This window comes from Pezoporus wallicus, unplaced genomic scaffold, assembly GCF_028554395.1.
Source record: "Pezoporus wallicus isolate ANWC-B61680 ecotype Strahan unplaced genomic scaffold, APGP_CSIRO_Pwel_v1 contig_8517, whole genome shotgun sequence".
NCBI lineage: Eukaryota > Metazoa > Chordata > Aves > Psittaciformes > Psittacidae > Pezoporus > Pezoporus wallicus.
The window spans coordinates 1,105,674-1,122,571 of NW_026635263.1; the positions used below are offsets into that span (position 1 = coordinate 1,105,674).

The 16,898-nt window shown below is 47.6% G+C and overlaps 1 protein-coding gene across 6 annotated transcripts in view; it reads right to left on the reverse strand.

The window, feature by feature from the left end:
• Nucleotides 1–1,005: 1,005 nt before the first annotated feature.
• RPH3AL (rabphilin 3A like (without C2 domains)) overlaps nt 1,006–16,898 on the reverse strand; it is a 44,308-nt gene continuing 28,415 nt past the window's right edge. For all 6 annotated transcript variants that reach the window (XM_057415955.1, XM_057415948.1, XM_057415935.1 and 3 more), the window contains 4 exons: nt 16,673–16,847; nt 10,323–10,436; nt 9,697–9,873; nt 1,006–2,644 (listed from right to left, as the gene is read on the reverse strand). In XM_057415955.1, coding sequence (XP_057271938.1) covers nt 2,610–2,644; nt 9,697–9,873; nt 10,323–10,436; nt 16,673–16,847 — 501 coding nt within the window. In that variant the 3' untranslated portion in view covers nt 1,006–2,609. The remainder of the gene's footprint in view (nt 2,645–9,696; nt 9,874–10,322; nt 10,437–16,672; nt 16,848–16,898) is intronic.

A 16,898-nucleotide genomic window follows, 5' to 3' on the forward strand; every position in this document is an offset into this window, starting at 1 on the left:
CGACAAAGGGAAAAGTGGTCTTTAACAGCAAATATGAGCTACTGCTGTCCCTTCATCACATTCACATGTGGCTAGATCACATTCTCCTGAGCTATATCCTTCCCTCAATCCACAAGAAGTTTTTCCACAGATGACTGAACAGTTCTGGTTTGAACTCGCAAGTCTACTTCATGGAGGTAAAATATAGAGGTAAGAAGTTTCTAGTCTCACTGGTACAAAAGCATTCCCAGATTTATCCCTGACATTGTTTATAGAAAACCTAGTCTCAGTTAAAACCCAAACCCATAGCTCAAAGCACCACAGTAAGCCAGCGAGGATTACCAGGTTCCTGTGCAGAGCTGGCAACCCACAGTGTGGTAGAGTCTGTGGGAAGTAAGAGTGGGAGTGAAAACACAGCAGACCTGCCTGCACTGTCCAGGAATGAAGGATAAGAGTTTGAAATTACATGCTCCAGTTTAAAAACTCTTTCCAACTCCAGTGTAGTTTTTTATGAGAAAGTAACAGGTTTAAAGAAAACTGAATCAATTTTTAAGTGTCTTTTTCCTTCTCCTTCTTCTATAGAATTAACTTAAGCTGTCAGGCCAGACTGTCTGAAGCACTGCAGTAATGACAGTGTGAGCAAGACAGCCTCAGTAGGACTGTCAAAAGCTCCAAGGCAAAACAGGACTTATTTTGGTGGCAAAACACTTCTGAAATTGAAGACCCTACAGCTCACAGAAGAAACAGCACAGCTTCAGCTCAGAAATCACACCAGCATCTCAGCAAAAGCTGACTTTTGGATTTACTTTTTCTGAAATAATTTTGGCATTACCCCTTTCAGAGATGTTGCTGGTTGTGTCTCAATGTCCAGGTTTAAATACAGACCACAACATAAAGCATCTCTCAGTGGAGTACAACCTCATCCCTTGCTCTCTTCCACACCAGTGTGGCTTCTCTTTATGTCACCTCAAAGAGCCCATGTCATCTCAAAGAGCCCACATCATCCAGTTTTGTTTTCACTTTTTCAAAGGGTAGAAACAGATCACAGAAGAGCTGGAAGGAATTTCCCAGCAACCTGCCATAGCATGGTAACGGGAAAAGCAGTAAGGGAATGTTCCTCTGTTGAACCATGGTCATTTAGAAGGGAAGTCAAGGATTGATTTCCAATCTCCTGTTAGAGTGTTCCAACACCCAATCTCATTTATCTTCATACTGCAGGCATTTGTAAGAGCATGTACCACAAAGCACCCAGCTGCAAAGGAGAACAAAACAAAGGAGTAATAACCAAAGGAAAAGGCTGACATTAACAGGCACAAATTGCCTTTAAATCCATGATTTCAGAAGGAATTTTTTGAAATCCTTTGTTTATTCTGCTAAAGACAGGTCAGATCGAAAGCATTTAATAAAATCCACAGACTCCTACTTGCTTAATGTGGGTTTTGTTCAGGCCTTCGAAGATCTAATTGCTCAAGAGATGTCAGGTAATTTAATTTTTCTCATCTGTCAGGCCTTAGAGGGATATTGTCCATCCTGGAGAATAAGCAGGACCAGGGCACACAGCTTTCTACAGCCTGACTCATGATGATACCATCACAGTCAGCCAGATGCTCAAGACTTGCAGGAAAAAGGTAAAACAAAGGCTTCTGTTAATGCAAGAGGTGAAAAGGTACGCATGTGGAAGGAGAATCTGTACTGCTTAACAAGATAAAGTAATTTGAAAGCTTTTATCCTATTTGGACACACAAAGGCAGCCAGTGGGCCATGGGGCGGTGGGCATTCTCACACCAGGAGACGCAGCACACACGCAATGCCCATGATCCCACTGGCAAAGCACCACCACAGGACACACAAGCCAGCATACAGCCAGGAGGACCAAAAACTTCACAGTAAACTTCGAGTGTTTCTTTACAACCTGAAGTGCCGCCCTGAGCAGACAGCCCTATCACAGAGATGTCAGTGGAAGCGAACAGGAGCATGACTTTGCCAGCTGATTCAGGATGCCCCCACCAAAATCCTATCAAACCAGAACAACAGTGACAAGAAACACAAGGGTTAACACCCTGGTCCCATGGAGTCAAGTGCAAATCAAAGCCCTAGTCTCACCCTTTTGGCTCACAGAGGGAAATTCACCCCTGGGCTGAGAAGCAGTAGAAGGGCTGCAGTTTCCTCACACCTCTTTTCAGGGATATAGGGGTGAATTTCCCTTTCTTCTGAAGATTGCAAAGCCAGACTGCAAACCAGGAAACGAACCCAGAGATGGGCTTGACAAGCCAGGAACAGCAGAGGCAGCACATATTTCTTCAGCTCCTGTGAACACACTTTGTGCATCCCTTCCAAGAAACATGGGTCTGGACCCCATGGCAGCACTGCACAGCACAGTACCCTTTTCTGAGCAGCACCCCGAAGTGCAAGTCAGTCAGCAGAAGGGGAAATCAGACCAAACCATAAACCAAGTCAGTGAGGCAGAGAGGACAGGCAAGTGCTTCCCTAGGTGCCATCGTGTTGCTAATGCCTGTGCAAGAGCATCATGAAGTCACCAGCAGCAGCAGTTGTTGTCTGGAGTGAGGTCTACAGGAATGGGCAAGGGGCAAGCGTTGGATCCAGGCAAAGCAGCTCCATCTTCACCTCCATCAGCGTCGTGTTCTGGTGTGGATGCACCGTTTGCCTTCAAAATACATAAAGACAGAAGTTTTGTTTGGAAAGCAGTGAAGGGGAGAGGACTTGACGAAGTTATTATTTTACGTTTCTTTTACATGCTCAGTGCCATTTTAAGAGCTTCCTAAAAATAATAACGAACAGAAAGTCTATGCATCATTACTCCACACTCTGTCAGCGGTCAGGGCCCATTAAGCTTTATTAAAGAAAGAAAAGACAGGGGAAAGAAACGGGGAAAGGAGGAGAAAGAAGGAATTGTACTGTTAGAATTGGTCCTCTGGTGTATGCCTCCCTCAAAGGGCCAAGTCAGACAGAAAGCCAAGCCTCAGCTCTGAGGTTTCCAATCCAGGTGAACAACATCTATGTGCCACAGAGCAGCAGGTCCTCCACAGGATCTTCCTGCTCTCCATGTGCCTGGCCATAGACAGGAGCCATGGCAGAATGCAGTCCCTGCCATGGCTGGGGATGGGTGCAGGATAGCAATGCTCTGCTGCAGAAGGTTCTCCAGCTCATGTCAGCTAAACAAACCTGAGCTAAATCACTGCAGCAGTCCCTGGTGAAACTCAGCTTCTGCTGAGTTTCTGCATTTCACCATGCTGCTTCCAGTGCACAGGGTGAAATGCGGGGCTGGCAATGTGGAGTGCTCTAAGACAGCAGTGGGTCAGTGCTAACTTCTCTCCACCTTCTTTGAACTGAAGGAGACACAAATTATGTTCACTCCCAGAAAAAAGACGGGATTTTTCCAGTCACTGCATTCATGTGAAGTGTTTAAGGCACAGGGAGTCCTGCAGATTCCTCCCACTGGCTACTGGCTGATGTCCCAGTTGAAAGATAACCTCCTGAGCCATAAAATCTCTCAAAGTGTTTACAAAGACTCCAAAATCCAGATTTTTAACTTCCATATGATTCTATAATACTGACTTCCCATGCTCTTTCCTTTATGCGTTGTTTTGACAGATGACATCAACTATTGCCCTCAGTGCTTTGTTCAAAATGCTGAATAGAAAGCTGGAAAGCATAAGGAGTAGAAGTATTGCAAAAAGCAGAGAATAAGTCTAAGGACATGGGGGCAGGAGGCCAGACAGGCTGGTTGATCAAAGACCAAAGCACAAACCTCTGCAATGTGAAAGAAGACACAAAAATAGGATTTTCATCTTCAGCAGCAGACTTGTTTCCAGATATATTGAGTGAAAGTGGCAAGAGAATGAGTCTTTGTCATTCCTCTATTTTCAAGGGAAAAGTCTTCAATTTAAAACTCCATAAAGAATTACAGAAATAGTGAAAGTAATTTATTTTTAGGTACTTGAGCCTTTATTCACTTTAAATTCAAGGCTGACTTAAAAAAGCTGAAAATGTTTTGGTTCCACCACTTTTTGAGGACAAAAATATTTTAATTCCTTAGAACATGCAAGGAGCATATGCTTCTTTTGAGGTTAATATTTACAAATGCATTTCATCTAGAATGCAAACCTTAAATCATTTCCTAATGCTGTCACTACCCGAAATCATGCTTTACTTATAAATACAGGAGGTATTTATTGCAGTACCAATACCAGGAGGCAGAGACAGCTCAAAGCTTCTGAGGCATGGAGGCACAATTCAATTTTTTAACTTTGTGGAACAGGGACAACTCATCCTCCTTGGCAGTAGGAAAACTCAATTCTGTGGCAGTGGCAGAAAGCTTCAAGCAAAGGGAGAGGACAAACAGCAGTGCTCAAAGATTGATGAGGTAGCCAGTGCAGGAGGCAGAGGCTTGGAGGGAGAGGGTGGCTGTGGGTGAAGGTCTCCCCTCCACATCTGACTACTCTTCCTTCCTAACCTGTTCCCTCAGTGCAGGCAGAGGCTGAAGGCAGAAGGAAGAAGAGGAGGAGTTGCGAGCACAGCTCCCTTGTGTGGTTACCCACCTATTCCACTGTGGTGCAAAGCCAGCCCTACGCTGTTTGGCTGTAGCTCACATGGAGGAGGGATCGAGCAGTCTGAAAACATTTAAGCAACTTTCTCACCAAGTGCAGGAAAACAAAAGTCAACTCCCCAAAGACTGCCTTGAAGAAAGTCATTAAAGAAATTACTCTCCCATTCGGAACCTAATTACTGTTAGGACAATTTTTTTTCCTATGCAGAATGGAGTAGTTAGACCCACTGAAGCAAAATGTTACCTCCTCATCATTCCTGAGGGAGCAAAGAGACATTTGTGAAACAGAATGGAAGGAAAAAAAGAAGTTCATGCTTGAACTTCAAAGATGTCCTGAGAATATCCTGCCACAAAAATAATGCAGAATGGCTCTGCCTGTCATGTATTAACAGCTTGCATATTTATGAGCAAAAGTTGATGCATACTCCAGCCGGGTAGGCACTGAGCCACAGAGAGAGTGCCACCACCTCATTTCTAAATCTAGTCAATTTGTGAAAGATGGGGCATAAATCTCCCCAAATTAAAAGAGATTGAAGCAGTATTTCCTGCCCATCTCTCTCAGCTTCAGGCCCTTATCTCATCTCTGCTCAGCCTCTCCCAGCATGACAGCTACAAAGCAAGCAGCCAAAGGGAGGCATCCAGAAGCTGCAGCTTTAGCACCCTGGGAGAAGAGGCCAGGCTGGACCTGATGACCACTTCTGGAGGTCCTTCCAGCTGGTCTCATGCTGTGATTGCAAGCCGAGATGTTTCTTATACCCCATCAGGTACTGCCATCATCCTCTCAGCTCCCAGACCCAACACCACCACTGTTTAACATGGCTCTGTTTAACTGCCAGCTGCTGTACCACTCTTAAAAGTATTAATGATTTAGAGAACACATTGGCAAACAAGCAGAGATGTGGAGACTGTGATTTGTGCTCAGAGTATGCTGCTCATTAATTAGAGTATCTTGGGGCTGTTCTCAAACCTTCTCTTTGAAGCACAATTCAGAGCCTTCTCTAGCCCCAGAACCCGTGCCAAGCTCATTCACCGTTCCCTACCAGCAAGCTGTTCAGGTGACCCACAGAATACCAAACAGGATTGGACTGACCTGCTCCTGAAGCAAGAGAAGACACCGAGGACCCCATTAACTGGACCCACTGAAGTAGAACTTGCTACTGATCTGAGAAGAGGTGCCTTTTTCTGTTCAGTTTATGCCCTGCAGCAGCCAGGTCCAAGCTCAAAGAGGTTACTGCCAGTAAAAGCTCTCCATGGGCAAATGAAAACCACTACAACATACTGACAATTTCTTTAATTGTTTAACATTCTCTTCCTTTATTAAAAATATCATAATTAGCAATACTGAGGATTTTGCTCTTTTTTTAACTGAGGCATCTCTTTACACACCAGCTATACAGCCAGAATAAGGTGAGTCACCTCCCTAGCTGAGGGTAAGGGGGAAAAGGAAGATTGTGCTTCTTTCCTGTGTGCAAATTTAATTCTCTTTACAATAAAACATTCTCCAGGAAAACCAGCACATGACCTTCCTTTTAACAGCTACCATGTCAGAGCGGGCACCTCCAAGAACTGGAACTTCAGAAGAAGAAACACCAGACCCTCAGAAAACAATGCTTTTGAAAGGGTTTGAAGGCAGATAGTAGGAAAAAGGAAAACAATTGGAAGCCTCTCAGCTCACCACTGTCTTCTGAAACTTCGGCTCATGGGCTGAGGTTGCCTAAATCCCAATGCAGCTCTGACAATGAGTCATTTTATGACAAACCCCAGGCATCATTATCTGCCTCACCAAACTCCAGCCGGAGTAACACACTGGAAATCTACAAACTCTTCTTAATAGCTCCTTGTTTCCCCTTGGCCGCACGACCATGCTGTCGTCTTGGCCTTCAGGCTTAAAGAGCTAAGGACTACGACAGCAGCTGCATCTGCCGTACCACTCTCTAATTCCCTGTTCTGGCTGTGGGCTAGGATTTAAGGATGCTAAAGTGTTCTGCAAAGTCACACTTGAGAGCAGAATTAGAGCATAGGTGAGAATAAGAAGTGAAAAGAAAGTCACTGGTAGAACACCACCGGAGGTGCTAATATGAAGCAAAAATTGCTCCCAGCAGAGTGTTATAAAGTTACAGAGCTTTTCAGAAAAGTGATAACAATAACCTCCTTTTAACATCCCTATTCTGCAGGTAAGGATCAGCACTTTAAGTAAGAAAGGATCTTTGCCCCTTGCTCCGCTTTTGGGTCAGAGCAGAGCACAGGGACTGTCCCACAGGCAGGGAGATGCGCAGTAAAGATGCCAGTTGTGACATACAGCACACGTCGCCTCCCCAGCTTGTTAAAGAGATGAACAGCAAAAGGAGCCTCTACTTTTTGGCAACCAGTGGCATCCAGAGGAACCCATCATGAAAAGCCTCTCACAGACAGACGAAGCTCTAATCTAAAGATGGTGAGAGGCACTGCCACGAGTCCTGAGGCTCCCAGCATTTCCACATCTCAGATCTCCAGCATCCCAAAGCACATGAACCCCTCTGCAAAGCAGGACACTTCCTAGGGTACTACAGCACTGGTTTTGCTCTTCTCTTCATTTTCTGCTCTTGCCAGACCCCTGGCAAAGCATGGGGGCATTCAGTACTGCAGCCTCCTGGATGTTTGATCTGCTCAAAACACCTGTTACAGAGTTCCATGGAACATGAGGCCACACAACTTGTATCACTGCATAATACTCCTTACTAGATTCAGTATGTAATGGATCATGATTGTCAATAGTTTGCTGTAGAGATCACATTGTGGCAGCACCTCTCCAGCTGGGCACATTAAGTGCTCTCAGAGTAGATGAACACTGACCATGCTTGCCCCTGCTGTTCACTCACTGCACGGAGGCAACGCCACATCCCAAATACATCAGAGGGAAAACAAATTCACTTTCCCTCTCTCCTCCCCATCTTGAAGTGCTGAAGGTGACCCACACTGTGGGACAGAGCATGCAGCCATGGCAAACATAACACCAGCACAGGTTCAACTCCTTGCAGAGACCTTTGGTAGAGTCTCTATGGCTGCTCTCACTGGCACCCATGTTGCTGTACACAGGACAGGCTCAAAGACAAGCCAGCCACCCTGTAGCCCATCCTGCCACCTCCTGTGGTCACAGCGCCACAGTCATAGTGCCACCTAACTCTCTGCAAGCCCAAGGCAGCTCCCTGGCCCAGGAGGATGTTCGTCTGGTGGCTGGTTCCTGATGTGACACAACGCAGAGAACCCTGCCCATAGCCACCCTCCATCAGCTCCCAAGCCTGTACCTGCCGACTGCAAGCACCACCAGCTCCATTCTCTCCCAAGCACATGTCAGCAGAAGTACTCACTGCAGCCTTCCTGCCTCCCCTTCCCCTGGCTCTGGGGCCATGGAGCCCTCCTACCAAGGCTACCCTACCGACTCCCTGCTGCAAGCACCATCTCTGAACAAAGTAGCCTCTTCTGCAGGAAGACTGGGAAATAAATGACTCCAGACATAATGAAGACCTTTACAGATACTCTCTAGTCAGCCAACCTCGCTTAACCTTTTCCTTAGCAAGATTCTCTCTTACATCTCAGGGACTATTATAACTGGGCTCATGAGACTGCAACAGTTTTCATTTTTTAAATCTATGTCCATGCTGCCTGTCATTTTTAGCTCTCCCCTGCCTAGCAAGGAGAGATCCCACTGGAAAGCACTGACCCCTTCTGCCAAATTTTGCATACAAGGTTTTTAGCAGCAAAAAGGCATTTTTTTGCCTCTAGAGATATTGTTTGCACTGCCATGGCTAGGCAGCAGTCAGTTCCAACAGCTGGCAGGAAAGCTCCAAAGTGCTAAGTGCTGTACACACACATGGTTCAGAGGTGTGCATCCATCCAGACTTCAGCATGGCCATGAAGCACCAGCAGAAAAAGCACCAAAGGGGTCACAGAATCCTATAATGGTTTGGGTTGGAACGGACCTTAAAGCTAAAACAATTACAACCCCTGCCATGGGCAGGGACACTTTCCACTAGACCACGTTGCTTCAAACCCCGTCCAGCCTGGCCTTGAACACTGCCAGGGATAGGGCATCCACAGCTTCTCTGGTCACACCTGCTATCCACCACCACTCACTTCAATCCTGCAGGACAATCTGCAGCTCTGCTCAGCAGCCACCAGAGCCAACACACAACAGCAATCGGATGTCATTAATGCTACAGCCAACAGGGACTTAAAATAAAACACCCCATCCAGGACAGCACTATAATCCAGTGAGATGACAGACAGAGCAGAAGTATCACTCATCTGATTTGCTTTGCAAAACCAAGAATTAAAGAAAACTGCAAATGCCTGAAACTTTGGGGAGGGAGGGAAGAGCAGAGAAACAATTTTATGCTGGCTATTTCTAGCGGGAAGCGTGGGGAGGGGGGACGATGACTCCATGTTACACTTGAGGATAAACCTGCTCTCTCTAATCCAATTTACGCCTCAACATGCAAAGCATAAAACAGGCTCAGGAACAAAAGGAGCGGCAGCTCACAGGGCAGCAGGAACGCTCTGGAGAGAGCGGCACTAAACGATAACTTAAGGGGTTATTGACTAGATTAGTGGGAGCTGCAGAGAGAACACATTTGCATCTCTTTCAGCTGCTCCAGATCAGATCTGATAGCAGCCTCTACTCTCACAGTCACTTAATTGTTCCAAGGTTGTTGAGGGGGGGAAAAGTGTCTTTTTCTTGCACTGCAGAGTTCTGGGAAGAGCCATTCTTGGCTTTAAGAGCCATCTACCATTAGGAAAATTTTTATCCAGTCTCATAAAGCTGTTGGACTTCTGCTTTCCTTCAGTAAATGCTCAATCAGTTCTGCTGCCTCTGCAGGGCAGACAGAAGCTCGGGGCCTTGGCTGGGACAAAGACTCTGTCTACCACTGCTCTTGGAGGTGGGTGTAGGCAGCTCCCACCTCAGACAATTACTCATGTTGCAGAATAATCCTGCACTCAGGGGAGAGGGAAGGAGTGAGCTGTAATGTTGTGACAGCATCTACCATGAGAAAAACAGCAAGGAAAGGTGATCCTGGGCTGCAGCTTTGCCAGGTGTGCAGCTGAGAAAGCTGTGCTTTAAAGCAAGTAAGCCCCCAAAGCATGGATATGCCCAGAGAGGAGGTTCAGCTTACCAGGGACTCTGCTGCCGGCATCGCTGTCTCGCCCATCGGCTGGCTGGTCACTGTGGCAGCTCTCCGTGGCACTGGGGTCAGCCCCCTGCTCGCTGCCCAGACTGCTGCGGCTCCCTGACAGGCTTGGGGAGTGGGTGCTCCCCAGCACCTTGCCCCGGCTGGGCTCCCTGAGGGGTGCTGTGGGTACACAACAGAGAGATGCTGCTGGGGGACAGAGAAGTGGGTGCTCCCAAGAGCCTCCCCATTCCCAGCCAGACACCCTCAGGAAGAGGATCAATACCCACTTCATGTGCTCTACTCTAAAACAGCAGTGGTGATCCCAGCGCTATAAAGTCAGGAGTGAGGAGCTGGCTGGAGATGTGCTGCCAGGTAACCTGCAGTAGCTCCCAACTGCAAGGGCAGACCATGAAAGGCTGCAGGCAGTGGAGCAACCCAGGAGCTGTTTGACCTATTGATGCTATTCCAGTGAGAAAGGATCAGATCCTCATCTGGCACAGCTACAGCCAGTGGGCTGCACCAGCGTAGGGCAGGCAAGTGGCTGAGCCAAAACCCACAGTGCCTAGAACCAAATACTTAAGCACTTTACACTTCCCACCCTACAGCCACAAGGAAAACTAACTCCTCACCTAGTCCTGCTTGTTGCTTTCCGCCTTGTGAGCCTTTTGACCCTGCAGGTGAGGGCTTATCATCCAGGCTGGTGGAACTGAACTCTGAGTCGCTCTCACTGTCACTAGAAACCACTGCAGAGAAGATCAGGAGGAGGAGAGAGACAGTTATTCACAATGTTCATAACACGTAGCAAAGAGGGTGCCAGATGGATCCAAATAAAACATGAACTAATGCTGACTCGCTGATCACATTTTCCCTCTCCAAAAGGAGCCCTACCTGCAGCTCCCCCACAGCTGTTCACTCCTCCTCTTAAACACGATGTGCTTTTACTTTTTACAGCTGATTTATTACTCTACTGCACACATTCCAGTGGTGCAGCACCTGAAGCAGACGCACACACCACCAGTGCTGCTTTGCTAAACCTGACTGGGGCCATGCAGATCACACTGCTTCTGTGCTGTGCTTCACTGCCCAAAGCTCCCTGCTGCAAAGCCAAGAGCCCTGCAGTGTGGCTGGTCTGGGAACTGGGCTATGCTCCCACTGATCCCCATGTCAGCATGCCAGCAAGCACTCCTCCTCCTGATGTTTGCCATCTGCTACAACACGCTAAGGGCTGGCTACAAGGCTGGTTTCTGCTCAGCTGCAGGTGGACGGGTCCTGGCTGCACTGTAAGAGCATCCATGATTGAGTTATGCGGGGAGAGGGGCTGTCTTCCTCCAAGCTGCATTTCAAGTGTGGCAGGGCCTTCGTGGATGCTCCAGGATCTATGAGGAAAACACCAGATAAAACTGAGCATGTCAAATAAAAAACCCTGCAGTGATTACACAAAGAACCTGTGTTATTAGCTCATCATCCATTCAGCACTCATCCCTGTCAGCACACTGCCCAGAGCTGTATTACTCTTATACTCTCAAGGCTTGAAAGGCAAAAGGCCCTCCCCTTCCTCAAGCAGACAGTTCCCCCCTTTCAAGGCCACATTTTTATTTCTCCTGGCCATAATCCTGATGCTTTCCACACTCCATAGTTTCCACAGGAGCTCAGCGAGCCTCATTTTGCCAAACAAAACTTCCCAAATTGGCAAGTTATTTCCACTTTCCATGAAATTATGCAAGCACCTCTCCAGCATACACCTGTGCAACAGAAAACTGCCAGCTGCTCTGGGTAAAATGAGAAAGGTGTTTTTCCAGCTCCTCGGTTTTTACAATGGCCTGATCTCAGAACAGAAATGGTGGGGCTGAGGAGGAAGGTAATGGGAAAACAACTGTCCTTTGTTTGAGGGATTGCATCTACAGCATTTCTCTGTCTGACCAAGGCAGATACCAGCTCTCCTGGTAGCTCAGAAGCCATTTCAAACAATGGGTCACAATTCCTCACAAAAAATACAACATTGGCTCACGTGGGATACGGAGTAGGCAACACTGCAACCTACAGCCTCTACTGTAGAAAAAGGAAGCCCCAACTATTTCTTAATATTCATCAGTATGTATATATATGCTCACGTTCACATGAGAAATCAGTTCTCTGTTTTGGTACTGAACAAACCACCTTGCCCCCACGCCACGTAACCAACTTGCCGGGTGCAGGATAGATGTGGGTGCAGTGGTACAGCATGACAAGCACAGGGCAGCAAAGAAGGCTGTCAGTTCATCTCTGTACCAGCCCTAAAATTCACTACATGCAGTTCACAGCGCTACAAACCCTTTAACTCTGCCCAAGGCAAGAGGATGGGTACCCCTCCCCTTGCAAAGGCAAACACAAGCTGTCAAACACTTCTGGCAAAGACTTCTGCAGATGCTCCTGTATTCAGGCAGCGATCTGTACTACACAAAATATTTTATTAAAAAAATAAATATTAATAGCTAAAATAGCACTTTGTTGGAGTTAACATCTCTGAGGATATTAAAGCTGGCTCCCAGAGTTATTGCAAAGCGTTACTGAAGTTGCTGTGGCAGGCAGCTCCCCACGCACACCGTACTGCTGGGAAGCTGCCTCACTGCCTGCACAGCCTTCCCAGGGAATCGGCTCCTCCTGCACCCACAGCCTTCCCCTGCTGGCACCATCAGGAATGGGACCTTTTACCTGCAGTGAAAGGGGCTGTGGAGCTGAGCCAGGCACAGAGCAAAGCCCTGGTACAAGCTGGGGGTGTCTTCATTTCTTGCTAAGCATCCTCAAAGCAAAGGTTTGGCTTTGGGCCTTGCCATCTTAAAGACAGGTTCACCACTTCCCTAAAGCTCCCTGGGAGAGGTGGGGAATTATATATAAATACTATAAATAAAAAAGAGATATAACACAAACCAGACAAACCAGTATGTATATTTCTGCTATAAAATCCAAATCTCAGCTGTGAGAATCATTCTGACCATTCCATTGCCCAATACCCTCAGAAAATGCGCTCCTGTTGTGCTTGGTCATGATCCTTTCCTGGCCTTCTGGATTCGTAAAATCCATCCCCTTACAACAGCTTCTTCCTCCGTGAATCCTTTAAAAATTCTGGAAATCAGGATTTATTTGGAGAAGGCCCCAGTGAATCAGTGGAGGTGACTTTAGGTGCCTCCCTTTCTGTCATTCAGCAGGTCAGAGAGGACCAGCACAAGAGGAAGAAAATATTAATGACACAAAGGCACTTGCACCACAGGAGCAGCCCTGTCTGCTCTCGTTTTCTCTACTGCCAATAAGAGTGTATTTTACCCACTGTACCAATAATTCCCTTTAAGGTAATTTTTCTCCCAAAGATCCCAGACCTTCTGCTGGCACTTTCCAGAGCCCAGAAGTCATAAATCTGGTGTTCCAGCAGTTGCTGATATATCAATAAGAGTCATTGGACAGCTGTAGTTTGAGAGAACATAACAGATTTATCCCTCAATATCCAGCTGACTGAAAAAAAGCTCATAAAAAATATGCACAGATAAAACTTGCAAGAAAAGCAGTATTCCCACAGGGAATGGGTCACTCATCAAGAGCCTGAATCCCTCTGGCAGCAGCCAGATGGCTGGGAGATGAAGAGTTTTGTTACAAACCAAGTGTCTCTTTCAGCGCAGTTTCTGTACTAGATCATGACCAGCATGGATCACAGTTGCATGGCCATCTCCAAGCAGGAGGAGGGGACTGAACTCAACTGCTCTCCCTTTTAGAAGCAGCACGCTTGCAGCTTTGGCATTGCCCAAAGCTGTAGAGAAGTTGGATGATCCCCTCGACGACCTGCAAAGTACTTGATGTACCCCAGCACTCTCCTCTCTGCTCCATCACTCAGGATTTAGACTCCAGCACACAGAACCTACAACATCCCCCTGCCCAGCCACTGCTCCTCTGCCTCTGATAGCGACAGCACTGAGCCCAGCACATTGCATTGCTTGGCAACAGGACTAGAGCACATTGCAACAGGAGAAACCACCAGAGACCAAGCAGAGCAGCAGGCAGCCCTCATGCCAAACAGTGCAAGAGCTCAGGAATCACACTTCTCTTTTTTCCACCCAGATGCTTTACATTTTTTTCTGCAGAACTTAGAGTTCGGAAGAAGGGAAGCCCTGCTGCTTATTGCTTCCCACCCCCTGACGGCCTCATCCTGCCTGACCCAGTGCAGAAACCCACCCACATTCCACCACATGGAGCAGAGCTGTTCCCCAGCACAAGAAATATTACTGCTATTCTCCCCATGACAATACATTTGTGCCTTAACTAATAGCAGGGTTCCCATGGCAACTGCTTGTTTATTACTGAAAAACTAAAGGCAATGGCAAATCCCAGTATCATCGAGCACCAGAGGAATAATGGGTGTGTAAAAATAAAACTTCTTCCTGGTGGGTTTGCCTTTTATTCCAAGAGGCACATTCCTGCAGTCCCTCAGTCCCGCTGCCTTCCCACCCTTCTGTGGCAGGAGTAGCTGGTACCCAGAGTATGGCACTGAGCCCTTCCTTTTAAGGGGGAAAAAGGGACACTTAAGGTTTGTCCCATCCCTGCTGAAAGGCAGCTCCTGCCATGGAGGATGTCAAAAGGCCACCCTTCTCTACCAAGCATTCCAGAGGCTGTGCCGGGGCATGGATGTGTCTGTGCTGGTCCTACCTGACTTGAATCCCTTAAGAGCTGAGAGATGGCTCCTTCAGCACCTCAGGAAGCGAGCGGTGGAGTTAGACACGGCTGGCCAGGATAACAGAAACCCTACTGAGAGCTGCCTGCCAGAGGCAGGCATGTGAGATGCCAGAGCTCGTTCCTGAGAACATCCTGCCAAACAAGCAACAGGGCTTCACTCCGTGCTGAAAGGACATGTTCAGATGAGGGTGTACGAGGTGGGAGCTGGCAGATGCTATCAGCCGGGCAGAGGTAAAGCAGGCTGTCTCGTCAGCCACGTCCTCTTAAAACTCAGCCCAGGCCCAGTTGCAGATTCACGCTAGCAATATCACAGCTATATCATCTCCACGAAGGAAGGCATCTGCCCTGCACACTGCAGAGGTTTTGGGTGACAAACAACAAAGTCCCAGCACTGGCAGGTGAAACACACTTAAACGGAGGGGTGAGCTGTACAAACTCCCAGCTTCAGAGATGAATTGCAGCCCGCTATGCCCACTTAAAGCTGTCCAGAGGACAGGTGGCCTAACAGAGAAGGGCAACAAGGAAAGAAACAACCAGAAAATAAAATCATAAATTAGTATTATCCAACCCGTAAAACAGCAGCCAGCCAAATATCAGAGCACGAGGAGAAAGGAAGCTCACCACCCACATCCAAGCTTACCAAAGGCCACTTTGCTGTCCTCCACCTGCTCCTTTTCTGCTCCTGCCAATATTTAGGGGGAGGCCTTCTCCCAGAACAAAGCTCAGCTAAAAAAACTGAACTAAAAAGCACACCAGGTCTGGGCTCAACATCTTGGACTCGTAGTGTTTGGTGTATCATGTGAACAGAAAACACCTCATTAATCAGCTCATTTGCTAAGACAACTCTCTTTTTTCAAACGTCTCCTGGAGGAAAACACAACCGTGTATTGTTGATCTAATTTGTCTTTAATTACAAAAGTTACAGTGAGGTTGGGAGTGCTTTCCTCATAGGGGCCTAAAGAGAAGGTTTGTAAACCCGTCTCCTGAGTCCCCTTTATTAACAGGTTATTTTCTCCCTACTGCACTCCCAGTAATGTTGATGTAGAAGAATGTATGCTGCTGGTATTGAGGGGATCTGATATCAAAAGACAGAAGGGGAAAGAGGCCAGACAATTGTGCTAATCCATACCAAAACAAAATGAAGAGAAATCAAAGCAGACTGGCAGTAGCTTTAATTCTGCAGTATCCATCGCTGTTGTGCTAATGTCCCCGAGTACTCAGCTCCTCAATGCCAAGCTGCTGTTCCCCACAGTCGGCTCTAGGCACAGCAGTGGAGTGGGCATACAAGCAATGACAGGATGGGCAGGTGGAAGAAAGGGGGAAAAGAGACCTAAGAGGCAGTGCTGTGAATGGGATTTGACGCAGCAGCGATCCAAGATGCTACACGTGACACTACAGTCTACTTCAATCAAGGTCTACCTCAAAGAACAGGGATGTGAGCGCTGAAGCTAATAAATGTTCAGGCTTGTCAGTGTTCTGGCCCCAGCCCTGCACAGGGCTGTTGATTAACAGCTTCTCTGAGACACATTTAAAGAACAAGTCACCCTTGAGCTCTCTGTGCTGCAAACCTCTGCAGGCCTGGAGAAGGAGCTTCACCCTTTGCCAGTCTCACCTGCTCAGAGGAGTCAGCCACAAAAGGACACAGACAGCATCAGCTTGCTCCTACCCACTGGTGTGGAACAGTATCTCTGCCCACTTGCTCCAGAACTCAGGAAGACCCCAGGGAGATGCCAGCAGTGTAATTTCTAAATTACAAAGCTCAAAGTGACCTGAGGTTTCTGCCCAGTGGTGCTCTTTAGAGCAGCAGAAACAAGGAGCAAGCAGCCCCAGGGACAGAGGGAATAAAACCAGCCTTTTGTCAGACTTGGCTGCACAACGATGTCCATCGGTGGTACCACGCTGTCTATTTTGGCAGGAGCAGCTCTTTGGGCTGCAACTGCAGAGAGGTACCTGCTTTGCAGCTCATCTGTCCCTTGGCAGTCCCAGCAAAACAGTGGGGGCTGCAAGGAACAGAGGAATGCAAGGGTAAACGGAAGGAAAGAGGGTCCAGGAGGACTGGGGCTAGTCTGGGCCACGAATGTGCACTTACAATAACAGTGAAACCTGAAAAATACACCACAGCATAAAAACCCCAACACCACTCACGTAGGGAACACACCACCTCTTGTGGGCTATCCCTCATCTCCAGCATAGCCTTCCCTATTAGCTGAATCCTGTTAGCCACAGTAGAAGGGAGGTCTTTCTCCCCACCTGCTTCCTGGGCATGAAGCAGACAACCAACCTTTTCCCCTGGCCCAGGTGAAGGATCGGCTGGTCCCAATGCTCTCTGCCTCCGGTATGGCTGGCTCACTTTGCCAAGGCTGTGAGTGCTGCTCACTGGATTTGCTGCTGCTCTTCAAAGGCGTGATGTACTTGGGCAGCCCTTTGTAGAACCACGCACCAGACCTCTTCCAAACCTGGTAGAGACAGAGATACAACACCTTAAGCCTGGGTTTTTACGGCAAGAG